Source organism: Heloderma suspectum, chromosome 7, assembly GCF_057233095.1.
Source record: "Heloderma suspectum isolate Gila_16-S chromosome 7, 16-S_ref, whole genome shotgun sequence".
Classification (NCBI taxonomy): Eukaryota; Metazoa; Chordata; class Lepidosauria; order Squamata; family Helodermatidae; genus Heloderma; species Heloderma suspectum.
In genome coordinates, this window is record NC_139464.1 from 3,763,574 (window position 1) to 3,777,405 (window position 13,832).

General features: G+C 52.3%; 1 protein-coding gene across 1 annotated transcript in view; it reads right to left on the minus strand.

The window, feature by feature from the left end:
* Nucleotides 1-225: 225 nt before the first annotated feature.
* The window catches only part of LOC146339253 (cadherin-related family member 5-like), a 36,683-nt gene continuing 23,076 nt past the window's right edge, over nucleotides 226-13,832 (minus strand). The window contains exons 11-15 of the mRNA XM_084811675.1: nucleotides 13,517-13,648; nucleotides 12,830-12,908; nucleotides 9,548-9,735; nucleotides 6,433-6,453; nucleotides 226-1,125 (exon numbers count right to left, since the gene is read on the minus strand). Of these exons, the coding sequence (XP_084667801.1) occupies nucleotides 226-1,125; nucleotides 6,433-6,453; nucleotides 9,548-9,735; nucleotides 12,830-12,908; nucleotides 13,517-13,648 (1,320 nt within the window). The remainder of the gene's footprint in view (nucleotides 1,126-6,432; nucleotides 6,454-9,547; nucleotides 9,736-12,829; nucleotides 12,909-13,516; nucleotides 13,649-13,832) is intronic.

Here is a 13,832-nt window from a genome sequence, read left to right on the forward strand (position 1 = left end):
GTCCACGTGTGTGGGAGTTGAAGCTTGGAAAAAGAGCCCTCGGTGTCACCACCAGCCCTGGAATCCAGGGGCAACCCTCGCGATCATGCATCGGTCGGTATGAGCATCGGGTGTCAGTGCGTGGAGCAGCTGCAGATCATGCCACCCTCCCTGGCTCGGGGAAGGGAGACTTCCTGTCCACTGAACCCCTTCCAGCCCTGCTCCATGTGGTCAGAGGAGGCCATACTAGCACTCTATGGAATCTTCCAGAAGCTGCAGGAGGGTCACAGGCATCCTGGCACCGCTAACAGGCAGAGATGCCAGGGGGTCTTGAGACGCTAGCGACACCGCCTTGGGCGTCTCCTCCCCGTCGCCCTCATCCTCTGATGTCTCCTGGGGCACCTCTTCCAACATTGGCAGTGGGACGCCCGGCTCCTTCTTTGGGGCCCGGCAGGAGACGCCGGCCTTTGCTGTCCCTGTAGCAGTGAGGGGGGCAAGGGAGGGAATGGCCAGGGAAGGCTGAGCACTTCCGCCGTCCCCTCCGGAGGGCTCTGCAGGGTCCCCGCCCCCTTCAGCGTCTGCACAGTCACTTTTGGCAGAGGGGCTTTCAAAGGCAGGCCCCGCCTGGCTCGTGCCTCCATTGGCTTCCATCTTGCCTTCCTGCAGAGGCTTCTCCTTCTGTTCCGGTTTGGCCTCGGGCGGTGCTTCCTCCTCCAGTCCTGTTGAGGCAACTTCCACATCTTCCGATGGCTTTTCCTCATGGCCCACTGGGGCGCCAGGGGCAGGGGGCTCCCCTTCCACTGTCTGCACATCTGCCTCAAATCCCCCTGCTGGCTGCTCTGCAATGGGGTGTTGAGACAAGGCTTTGGCCTCTGGACGGGGAGCGGGGCACCTTGGCTGCTCGGGGGTCCTCCCATTGAGCAGAGCTGCCTTGGCCCCCTCCTCTCGCTCTTCGGGAGCCAAGCTTGCTGTAGCCCAGCTTCCCTGCTGGCCCACCGCATTCGCCACCGGGGCTTCCCTGGAAGCTGGCTTGGAGTTCAGCCCCTGGCCCCCTTGGGTCTGTTGCGCCTCGTCGCCCAGGTCGCTGTACCCTTCGTTCTGGAAATAGATGGTTCCCGGGTTTGGAGCTGCCTTCCCAGCACTGACCTGCGAGGAACAAAAAGAAAAGGTCGTTGCTGAGAGGATGGATGGTGCTGGCCTGGGGCCAGGCCTGAGCACCACAGGTCAGCATCACTGGGCACTTGCCAAGACCCACATTCCGGCAGGGGTGCACTGCTTCCTGGAACTGCCTCCCCAGGTGGCAGAACTGGAGGCTCCTCCTCCTCACCACTGCCATCACCAGCCACCTTGTTCACTTCCCTTCCGGCCCAGTCCAGTGGCGGCAAGGAGGAGGAAGAGTGGCATCTGCCCGGTGCACCCTCGTTGGCCCGCCCACGCTTCCTGGGGGCTCCACGGGATGGTGAGGAGGGACGGCGCCTGCTCCTGTTCCTGCTCCTCCTCCTCTGTGCTGCTTCATGCCTCCGCCCTACCAGGCACAGGAGAGTATGCCAGCAGCTGCGCAGTCCACCCCCTGGCCACTGCTGGGAGGTTCCAAAGAAGAGGAGGAGAGGAGCAGAGACAGCAGGAGAGGGAACTGGCGATGGTGGTGTGGAGAAGCAGCAGCGGCACAGCAGCCACCATCAGAACCAGCCCCCCAGCCCAATCCCATTGCATGTGCGTGTGAGAGAGAGAGAGAGAGAGAGACCCACAAGAACCTAGAGCCAGCCCAGCATGGGGCATCCAGTAGAAGAGGAGACCGAACACTTGGATTGAAACCAATCTGAAGAGAAGAATCTGTGCCGAACGGTGCAGTTTTTCACTTGACACCCCCCCCCCCCAATTGCAAATTGCTAATGCTAACTCCAAAATCAGCACTCTCGTGCAGAGAGGGAACTTAGAGAAGCGAGGGGGGGATACAAACTGGATGAAAGGGAGAAGTAGTCTCTTACATTTTGTAAACACGGGAGCCACCGTCTTTGGAAACAGGCCAGTTATAAACCTGACCTGGAAGATGAATTATGATGAACTGGAAGATTTGCACATGGATTGAGCTCTTGAGCAGCGTGCGATCCTTTCAATGGAGGAGCACGACCTGCTAGAGCTGTGCCCATTATAACCAACCTCCTACCTGAATTCCTCCCTGCCTGTTAGGAGGTAGATTTGCAAGTTTTCTCCAAATGGAACTCGAATGAATGTCTTTCGGAGCTCCCTCTTGCTCTCTTCAAGTCAGTGGTTAGCTTCAGAAGAGGCAGAGAGGTGCTGGGCGTCAAACCAGTATGGAAGCCACACCTCCTGCCCGATGAGCCCCGCCCTCTCCTCCTGGATGCGCAAGAGCCGGGTTGGCTCAGTGGCACCCAGAAGAAAGGTTCAGGGGCACCTGCCATTTTAATTGCTCATCCGCACTTCCTGGAGCTGCTGCTTAATAGTCCAGCCAGCTCCTGAGGCTGAACTGCAGCTCAAATCAAGCCACAGGCTTCCGACCCATTCTCTCCTGCGGCATTTCCCAGTTCCCACCTTTGCCAGCAACCTCCTCAGTTCACTTCAACTGCAAACCCTTTACTTCTGCCCAGACCTTCCCCACTCCCACCCCCTTTTCCTATGCTGTTGTGCCATTGCTACTCATTTCTCTGCCCGTTCCAGGCCCTTCCCAGAAGCCCCTCTCATAACTGGCCCCACGGGTGGGTAGGGTAGGGAGCAGCCATCTAGGACAAAGGAGGTTTCAGAAGGAAGGGGGGAGGTGAAGGGGGACACGGCAATGAGTTCTCTGCCTTTGGCTGCCGGCCTCTTTGTTCCATGGAAATATCAGAGGCTCAGACAATAGCCAGACCTCCCCCGTGAGCGGCAACGTCTCACTCAGCTGTTCGCCTGCTTTAAATGGGCCTCGTTACACTGGGGCAAAGGAGAACTCTGGGCAAGGGATGATGGGATTTGGGGCCAGGGCAAGCATGGCTCTCTCAACTAAAACCTTTCAAGAACCTGGGAGTGGGACAGTGTTTACATTCCAAGGTAGGACAGACCCACCATGGAACAGGTACGTGAGGCTGCCTCACACCATGTGAGACCATTGGTCGATCAGCCCAGTATAATCAACTTGGACTAGTGGCCCTCCAAGGTCCCAGGTAGAGGGGGGACTTTCCCAGCCCTACAGCCCCAAATCCTTTAACAACAACAACAATTCCTACTTTGGCTCAGTCTTCTCCTGAAAGAGGGTCTATGACCCCCCTGGCAAAGGCGAAGTACAGGCTGAAGGGGCAGGATTGCAGCTTGAGATCGATAGGCATATGGTCAAGGAACACCTAATTACTTTGAATGAGTTCAGATCTCCAGGGCCAGATGAGCTGCATCCTAGAGTAATAAAGGAACTGGCAGAAGAGCTCTTTAAATGCAGGATTTTAGGACGGCAGAGGATGAGATGGCTAGATAGCATCACCAATGCAATGAATATGAACTTGAGCACACTCCGGGAGAGAGCGGAGGACAGGAAGGCCTGGCGTGCTATAGTCCATGGGGTCACAAAGAATCGGACACGACTTAACGACTGAACAACAACAACAAGAAGAGATGCCCTGCCATGAATCCCTGGGAAAATTCTGGAGCGGAACATAAAGCAATCCATCTGGAAGCACCTTGAAAACAATGCAGTGATGACTCGAAGCCAACATGGATTTGTCAAAAACAAATCCTGCCAGATGAATCTGATCTCATTTGTTGATCAGGTAACCTCCCTTGTGGACTGTGGGAATGCTGTGGACTTTATGTATTTATGTATTTATTTAATTTATTTATTTATTAATCGCCCATCTGGCTGGTCACCCAGCCACTCTGGGTGATGTACAGAGCGTATAATAAAACAGTTTAAAACAATAAAATTCTACAGCAAAAACATCATATTTCTAAAAATACCCTTTAAAAAAAAAGGTAAAGGTGTCCCCCACCAGTCGTGTCCGACTCTACGGTGTGGTGCTCATCTCCATTTCTAAGTCGAAGAGCCAGCGCTGTCCGAAGACGCTTCCATGGTCATGTGGCCAGCATGACTGAACACTGAGGTGCACGGAATGCTGTTACCTTTCCCGCTGAAGCGATACCCATTTATCTACTTGCAATTTCTTGCTTTCGAACTGCTGCCTGAACAACCATGTTTTTAATGTGAGGCGGAAGCTCATTAAAGAGGGGGCATGGCAGAGTACCCTAGGGAGGGAGTTCCACAGAGTGGGGCCATCACAGAGAAGGCCCTCTCCCTCATCCCCACCAGTCTAGCTGTCCTGGCTGATGGGACAGAGAGAAGGCCATCCAAGGCTGATCTTGTTGAGCGGCCTGTCTGGTGTTGCTGGAGGCACTCCTTAAGATAGGCTGGGCTGGAACCATATAGGGTTTTAAAGGTCAAAACCAACACCTTGAATTTGGCCAGGAAAACAACTGGTAACCAGTACAACTCCTTCAGCACTGGAGTGATGTGATCTCGCCGGCAGCTGCCTTGAATCAGGCAAGCCGCCGCATTCTGTACCAGCTGCAGCTTCCAAACCATCTTCAAGGGTAACCCCATGTAGAGCGCATTACAGTAGTCTAAATGAGAGGAGACCAGGGCATATACTACCAATGGGAGCAGATGGTCAGGAAGGTAGGGGCGCAGCTGCTGTATCAGATGGAGTTGGTACAGTGCTGTCCAGCTCACAGCTGACACCTGAGCCTCCATGGACAGCTGGGAGTCCAGAATGATCCCCAGGCTGTGGACCTGGTCTTTCAAGGGTAGCCATACCCCATTCAACACCAGGTCAACATCTCCCAACCTCCTCTTGTCTTATAATATACCCCGACTTCAGCAAAGCTTTCAACAAAGTGCCCCATGATATCCTGATTAGCAAACTAGCTAAAAGGGGGCTAGATGAAACAACGATCTGGTGGATCCATAGTTGGCTACAGAATCGGACTCAAAGAGTGCTTATCAATGGGACCTTCTCAAACTGGGGAAAGGTAACGAGGGGGGTACCGCAGGGCTCAGTCCTGGGCCCAGTGCTCTTCAACATTTTTATTAATGACTTGGAGGAGGATGTGCAAGGAATGCTGATCAAATCTGCAGATGACACAAAATTGGGTGGGATAGCTAATACCCTGGAAGACAGAAACAGAATGCAAAGTGACCTTGACAGACTGGAGCGCTGGGCAGAAAACAACAGAATGACATTTAATAGAGATAAATGCCAAGTTCAGCACCTAGGAAAAAGAAACTAAATGCACAGTTAACAAAATAAAGGATACGTGGCTCAACAATACTACAAGCGAGAAGGATATTGGAATTGTTGTCGATCACAAGCTGAATACCAGCCAACAATGTGATGTGGCTCCAAAAAAGGCAAATGCTACCTTGGGCTGCATTAATAGAAGCATAGCTTCCAAATCCTGGGAAGTACTAGTTCCCCTCTACTCAGTACTGGTTAGGCCTCATCTGGAGTACCGTGTCCAGTTCTGGGCATCGCACTTTAAGAAGGATGCAGACAAGCTGGAGAGGGTTCAGAGGAAGGCGACAAAGATGATCAGGGGACTGGAAACAACCCTATGAGGAGAGACTGAAAGAACTGGGCATGTTTAGCCTTGAGAAAAGAAGACTGAGGGGAGATAGGATAGCGCTCTTCAGGTCCTTGAAAGGTTGTCACAGAGAGGAAGGCCAGGATCTCTTCTCGATCATCCCAGAGTGCAGGAAACAGAAAAATGGGCTCAAGCTACAGGAAGCCAGATTCTGGCTGAACATCAGGAAAAACTTCCTGACCGTTAGAGCAATACAACAATGGAACCCATGACCTAGGGTGGTGGTGGGCTCTCCCACACTGGAGGCATTCAAAATGAAGTTGGACTGCCACTTGTCAGGGATGCTTTGACTTAGATTCCTGCACTGAGCAGGGGGCTGGACTCAATGGTCTTATAGGCCCCTTCCAGCCCTACTATTCTCGGATTCTATGAACAACAACAATAACAACAACTCTGGGGATGCCAGGGACTGAACCTGGGAGCTTTTGCATGCATGCAAGGGATGTGCTCTACCAGGAGCTACTATGGCCCCTCCAAAGTTATGACAAGCATCTGTTCTGGCTGCCCGTACCAATGGCACCATGTTCCTCCATCTCCTGTCAGTTGTTATTTTTAAGCAAGCATATAACCCATGAATGCCAGGCTTGTTAATGGGGGAGGGGGCATCTTTCCAGAGTCTAATGCAAATATCAATTAATTTTGACTGCTTTAGAGGATAAGGTTTCCTTCGTCTGCGTAGTTTTAATCTGCTAGCCATGCACTTCCAAAATGTGTTTTTTTCTGGTCTGGGTTTCCCTGGAGAGCAATTCGGAGGGAGGCAGACACAGGGGTTGGGAGCACTTCTACGGCATAGCACAACACCCTTTCCCTTCCTTCCCTCTGGACACTCACCGGCTGGAACCATTTTAAACTCTGTCAGGTGGCAGGTTGAGCCAAGAGCGAGAGATGGGAGAGAAAGCGAGAGAGAAAGAGAGAAGGAAAAGGCGTGAGAATGAGTGTGAACAGAAACACAGCATAGACACCTAAGAGGAGGGGAGACCCCACAGCCTGACCTGGATGGGTTTCCATGACTATCAGAGCAAATGTGGTGACAAGTTGGATTTGGGACAGCCAGTCGGTCCCACGAGCTAGCATACACCAGCTTGAAAATCTTTGGGCTCCAAGTTCATTCAGCCATGCATAGTGTCTGATGTGGCCACCTCATTGGCCCGGATGATGGGGATGGGGGAACCCTGAGGCAACCAACTTTGGGAACCATTTTGAAGATGTGGCAAGTTCCTCTTTGGAGCTATCTTGAAGCAGGACTTTTTTTTTGCCATGGGGCAAAGTCAATTCAAATAAACAAAATAATTGCTGTGATACCCAGAAATGCAGCCTGTCCGAAATTCTATACCTGATGGCCAGAGATGCTAAGGATGTCATCTTGTCCTGCTTGTCTTCACTGCTGAAGAATGCAGAGAGCTGAACTATGTGGGCTCTTGGTTTGGCCCAACATGGCAGTTCCCATGTCCTTGCGGGGGTGGAACGGGAGCCAATAGCCAAAGCTCCATCTACACCCAGAATACGTGAGGCAGAAAAATGAGTTTCTCCATGCTTGGGAAGCAAGCCTCTCTCCTCACCCTCCACCCCCAAAAGCTACATGTTACAGAGATGGATTAGGGCTCTGCTTGCACGCATCACAAACCTCCACCTGTTTTATGACACTTTAACTGCCATGGATCCTCGGGGGAACCTGGGAATTGCAGTTTAGTGAGGGTGCCAAGAATGTTTTGTTATAGAGCCCTAGCAACCTGCACAACACTTGCCAGGCAAGAGGGAGGAGTACTGCTGAGCCAGTTGTGAGTCTGCAGGGCAGACGTGTCCTGGTGGATGATTCTTCCAGTTCCCCACTAACTGGCGGGGGGTTCTGTCCTCCCAGAGTTAGAGATAACAACAGGAAGGTCAGTGCTTCTGGATCCTGGTAACAGTGTCTGTCTTGGGCAGCCTTTATCAACCAGGGACCCTCCAGATGCATTGGACTACAACTCCCATCATCCTCAGCCAGCACATCCAGAAGTCATGCTTGCTGGGGGGGAAATCTGGAGGGCACCAGGTTGGGAAAGGCTGGTCCAGGGACTAGGGCCCACTCTGATATGTCCGCACAAGGATTGCTTAAAGCAGTTCCACGAAGTCGTGAACATGGGAACACTGCATTCAGGTGGGCTGTCCGTGTAACATTCCCCAGGGCCAACCACAATCCCATTCGCAAGATCATCTCAGGGAAAAGCTACAAAGATGACGCACTCTTTCTTACGCTTCTCCACACGTAAACCCTCGCAAAACCATTTGTAAAAGGTTGCTGCATTCACAGAAAACATTATGTTGGAAATCAGCCTCCATTCCTGAGCAACACCTCCAGCAGCTGGCTTCTGTGAATGAGTGATCAGGCGGCGGGGGGGGGGGGGGCGCATGCCAGGCGGCCAGGTCAGGGTCAAGCTGGAGGGTGGTGGGCCAATGCCCGTCGAGGAAGACAGTGCAGTGACGGAGGGAAGGGAAGAGGAAGGAGGAGAAGGGGGGTTCTCAACGAGAGGGAGCGGAGGCCTCTTGCTTCTCAGGGTGGAGACGGACGTGATATCTTCAGAGCAGGGGGGGCCGCCAGTGCATTCCAATGTACCCATTTCTTTCTAAAGCAAAGTTGGGGGGGGGGACTGTCAGCGGCGTTGATTGCCTACCCCCACCCCCATGACGTCACCAAGAAAACTTCCACCTTGCCAGCCTCAGAGCACTTTGCCCTTCAACAAAAATTAATACAGTGATTACTGAACTGAGCAAGGTACATGCGGCACGTAAAAAAAAAATTACAACAGACACCCCCCTTGAAAGCACAGGGGAAGGGTCAAGACCGACAGCTGAGCCAGCGCTGGAGCTGCGTGCCATTTTCTTGGTAGAAAGGCAGGGTACAAATCAAATAAATAGATACATCAATTGGGTGATACACAGTTGCGAAGCCAGGAGGAACTCCACGTTACTTTATAGCAGAGAGCCCTCTTTTTGTGTCTGTCTGACTTCGTCTTTGTTGGCATCCACCCGTTGACATTCTTCAGAGTTTGGGCTGGTCAATCGCTGCTAGGACCTGAGAGAAAGAACTTCTCAGACTGCTTCTGTATTGCACGTTTGGGTTTGGGGCAGTGAACGTTTGAGCACCAGTGCCTGCCCCTCCCTTGAAGCGCAGCTGATATTCTCAAGGCGAGTAGAACATCTGTCCAACATTAGAACTTCAAATGTTGAGATTCATGCTTCGGAATTCAAAGGCAGATTTTGCTCAATTTCAAAACAAATTCAGTTTCACGCTCGTTTCTTTTGTGCTTCCCATACTGCTGGTTCCATGCAAAAAGAGCAGTCCAACATTGCAGGGGGCTTTGCACAGCAATCCCTGAAAACCACATTGAACCACACACACCTCTGAATCTTAAATGCTGTTTGAAGTGACAGAAATCAGGACACAGATTGGCACAGTCCCCAGGTAGGATGCAGAGTTTGGGCTCACGGAATCAATGGGGCTCCTCAAATCATCGGTCTTGAAGTGTCCTAGCAAAGAATGGGAAGCGCTTGCCAAAAGACTGAATATCCCACATAGCAGAAGGAGGGATTTCTTCAGCAAATTTGCACAAAAGTATTTTCTTCACTTGCTCATCGTAACATCAAGTGACGACTGGCATGTGTGAAATGGCCATTGCTGTCATAAAGTACCGCAGCTGGAGTTTTTGCCTCACCACACACAAGGGAGGCAGGTCACACATTCAGCTGAAAGGCATTGGCTAAAGTGGCATCAATGGATGTGTGGTGCGTGTGTGTGTGCATGCGCGGAATGGCCCTTACAGAGATTCCAGTAGCCAAAGCAACCTTGGCCCAGTCACAGCTCCCTGGAGACTTGACAGCTTGCTCTAGCCAGGCTGTGTCCTCTAGAAGTGAGCATACTTCAGAGCGCTTTCCCCACCACCAACACCGCCACACACACCCCACTTACCACATTGGGGTGCTTCTCCATGGCCAGGGCTGCCCGCTCCATGTTCTGCTGGTGGCGTTGCCTCTTCATGGCGCGCAGGATGAGGAAGAGGATGACAGCCATCACCAAGAGCAGCGCCCCCAAGCTGCCAGCGAGGATGCCAGCATCCAGCATGCCCGGGTGTCCCACCTCCAAAGGATCCGTGGGGACTGTCAGATGGAAGCGAGGGGAGGAAAAGAACCAAAATCTCATTCCGAGGAGGAACAACCAGTGCAGAGAAATCTCAGAACACTAAGTACAAAAGCAAAATCAAACACGTACAGGGCCAAATTAAATGTGATATTAAGCACACCTTTGCATTTAACATCCACTTTTAAAATATGGAGACATTAGTTACCTGGGGGCTGATCATTATCAGGATCACAACAGGGGAGGTGGGATGTTCCACTCCTCCAAAGTTGCTGTTTGCATTGGGAGGAAACTTGCCATTGGCACTAGATGTAAACGGTGTCGTGAGCAACAAGGGTGCCAGTGACAAAAGACACCGAAGGAGTGGGCTCCTGGATGATACACCTGACACTTCTCAGCTCAATCTCGGTCCTGGTGGAGCAAACCCACCTCTCACCTGCTGTCCTGGCTCCATCCTCTCTCCTGAATACCTGCTACTCATAGCGGCACCTGGCTGTCCCAGCCCTCCCATGCCTTAATAGTCCATCGTAAAAACAAAATAATAGCCACTGAATTCTAAGCAAAATGGCAGCGCCTGTCTATAGACCTGAAAGCTGTGAGCTAAGACAGCCAGCCAGATGTGAGGTCCAGAGAAAGACCACACCTAAAAAAGGATATTGTAGCGCTGAAAAAGTACAGAAAAGGTTAACTAAAATGATCAAGGGGCTGGAGCATCTCCCCTGTGGGGGAAGGTTACAACAGATGGGGCTGTTTAGCTAGGAAAAAAGGAGGGTAAGGGGGGACATGATAGAGGTCTACAGAATTATGCATGGTGTGGAGAATGTGGAGAGAGAGGGAGACATTTTTCTCTCTCTCTCTTATAATATTAGAACACACTGGGGTCATCCCATGAAGCTAAATGGTGGGAGATTCAGGACAGATAAAAAGAAGGGCTTCTTCACACAGCGCATAGTCAAATTATGAAATTCACTGCCTCAAGATGTAGTGATGGCCACCAACTTGGATGGCTTTAAAAGGGGGGTGGACAAATTCCTGGAGAAGGCTATCGATGGCTACTAGACTTGATGACTATGTGCTACCTCCAGGACCAGAGGTGGTATGCCTATGTACACAGTTGCTGGGGAACATGGGTGGGAGGGTGCTGTTGCACTCATGTCCTGCTTGTGGTTTCCTGTGGGCAGCTGGTTGGCCACTGTATGAACAGAATGCTGGACTGGATGGACCCTGGATCTGATCCAGCAGGGCTCTTTCGATGTTCTCAGGGGGAAGAAACCCCAAGGCAGGGGAAGGGGGCACAGCCACAGGAAAGGTATACAGGCTGAGCGGGAGCAGGAAGGTGGGTGGAGCCTGTGGAGGCAGCATCTAAGGGGAAGGGAGGAGGAGGAAGCCTTTGAGCAGGGAGAAACTGACCGAGAGCAGGAGGCGGAGGAAGCTTCAGAAGGAAACGGGGAGGCCTCATGCTGGGGGTGGCGTGGCTGGTGCTGAGGTGCCCAGGCTGCAGCCAACTGGGCGCAAGGATGGAGCTGGAGCCTGGGAGACAGAGGCCACTGCAACTGCATCCTGACCAGAACCAGGGTGGAAGCAACAGATAAGAACATAAGAAGCGCAATGCTGGCTCAGACCAAGCATCCATCCAGTCCGGTGTTCTGCTCACAAGTGGCTAATCAGCTGCCTGTGGGAAGCCCACAGTAGGCCATAAGTGCAACAGCACCCTCCCACCCATATTCCCCAGCAACTGGTGTACATGGGCATGCTGCCTCTGATATTGGAGACAGTACATAGCCATCAGGACTAGTAGCCATTGATAGCCTTGATCATTTGGGTTGCACTTTTTCCAGCTCTGCAGTATCTTCTTTTAAGTGTGGTGACCAGAACTGTGCACAGTATTCCAAGTGTGGCCACACCGTAGATTTGTATAAGGGCAGTATGATACTAGCAGTTTTATTTTTGATGCCTTTCCTAATTATGGCCTAACATGGAATCTGCCTTTTTCACAGCAGCCACATGCTGGGTCGACATTTTAATTGAGGTGTCCACCGCAACCCAAGTTCTCTTTCTTGATCAGTTACCACTAACGCCGATCCCATCAGCGTATATGTAAAGTTGGTTTTTTTTTTACCCTGAATAGCAAAGAACCTCCCGGGGAAGGCCTAACAGAATCATAGAATCATAGAATAGTAGGGTTGGAAGGGGCCTACAAGGCCATCGAGTCCAACCCCCTGCTCCATGCAGGAATCCAAGTCAGAGCATCCCTGACAAATGGCTGTCCAGCCTCATCTTGAACGCCTCCAGTGTGGGAGAGCCCACCACCTCCCCAGGTAATTGGTTCCATTGTCGTATTGCTCTTACAGTCAGGAAGTTTTTCCTGATGTTCAGCCGGAATCTGGCTTCCTGTAACTTGAGCCCATTATTCCATGTCCTGCACTCTGGGATGATCGAGAAGAGATCCTGGCCTTCCTCTCTGTGACAACCTTTCAAGCACTTGAAGAGTGCTATCATATCTCCCCTCAGTCTTCTCTTCTCAAGGCTAAACATGCCCAGTTCTTTCAGTCTCTCTTCATAGGGCTTTGTTTCCAGTCCCCTAGAGAGTCTTGAAGGACTGGAAGCAGAATAGGGCTTGCCTCTATTTCTGTTGATTTGAATAAATGTGCAAGCTGCTGAATCACAGACCGTCTTTCTGCATCCATCATTTGGGGAACCAGGGTGCAGGATATGGAGCCCTATGATGTCAAACCGCCCCTCCCTGCAAGTCCCAACACTGTGATAATCACCCTAAAGAGCACCGTATTTGTTTACAAAGATGCCACACTGCTTACACAGCACCTGCTCAGGATGGCTACGGGACACATGGACCCTGCCTCCATGCATGTTGGCTTGGTCTGCATAATTAATTAATACATTGGCATGATCTACGTTGCAGAATTAAAATATTTTAGTACACACTTCACACAGGACTGGCCCTAGCCTTTGTCTACACACGACAATGCATCGAACAAGGGCATAAGGCATTGGCTACATGCCTTCGCCCCAAGAGCAATGCATTGCGCGTGCACCCTTTTGCAGAGAACGGAGACACCCCGACCACCCAGACTCCTGCCACCCACCCTGGCGCACCTGCCTGGCCAGGTCTCAGCACCTCCACGTTGACTGTCGTGTTGGTGGTTTCCCCCGACTCCTCATCTCGCGCAGTGACCTAAACAGAGAACCAGCGCTCAGCACCAGCACAGAGGTGGGCTCTCAGGGCTTCTTCTCATGAGATCTTTTGCACTTGGAGACACCCTTTCAAAGAAACGGCAGTGGGGGCCCAGTCCTTTCCCACATGCAGCTTCTTGCACCTTAAAGAGGAAAGCTGTGTTTGGCAAACAGCACAGGGGGTGCTGTTCACCACTGCGTAGTTTGCTCTTGAGTTTTTGTGCCCGAGTGTATCTCACGTATCTGTATCCCATGGGGACGGGCTTTCAGGTGGAGTGTTGTAGAAGCAAGCCTTCATGTCTCCGCTTTGCCTTCCACAAAACAGGGCCCTTCGGGGTGCCTGCATCCTGCAGCAAGACATCTAGAGCTGCCTTCCCCAAGCTGGCTCCCTCCAGATGTGTTGGACTGCAGGTCCCATCGTTCCCAGCCAGTCTGCCCAGGTGCCATCTGGGGGACCAGCTTGGTGCAGTGCTGGGCTAGGGGGTGACGTCCCAGCCCACCTCTTCCCCCGTGACCGAGCGAGCAATCCCAGCCCAGGAATTAGATGGACAGCCCCGCACAACGCGGAGAAGGGAGCCGGGCTGGCTGGGAGGGGGGCGTCGCTCGTACCTGCATGGCGTAGCGCTGAAGAGCCTGCAGGTGGTCGGCGCGGGCAATGAGGAGTCCGCCGGGCATGATCTGAAAGAGCTGCGTGTGGTTGGACTGGCACTTCAAGCTGTAGCGCACCATGGGGTTGAAGCCCTGGGAAGGACCCAAGCCAGAGGGAAGAGCCAGGTTGCAGGGAGGACGCACTCACCACATCCCCCCAGTTGACCCTCGGTGCTAGAGCAGGGGTGCCAGAAGTGCAGCCCACCAAGCCATTTCTGGCAGCCTGCCACACACCCCTGCGTCTGCCACCATGGCAGCACTGCCTGGGGTTTCCCTT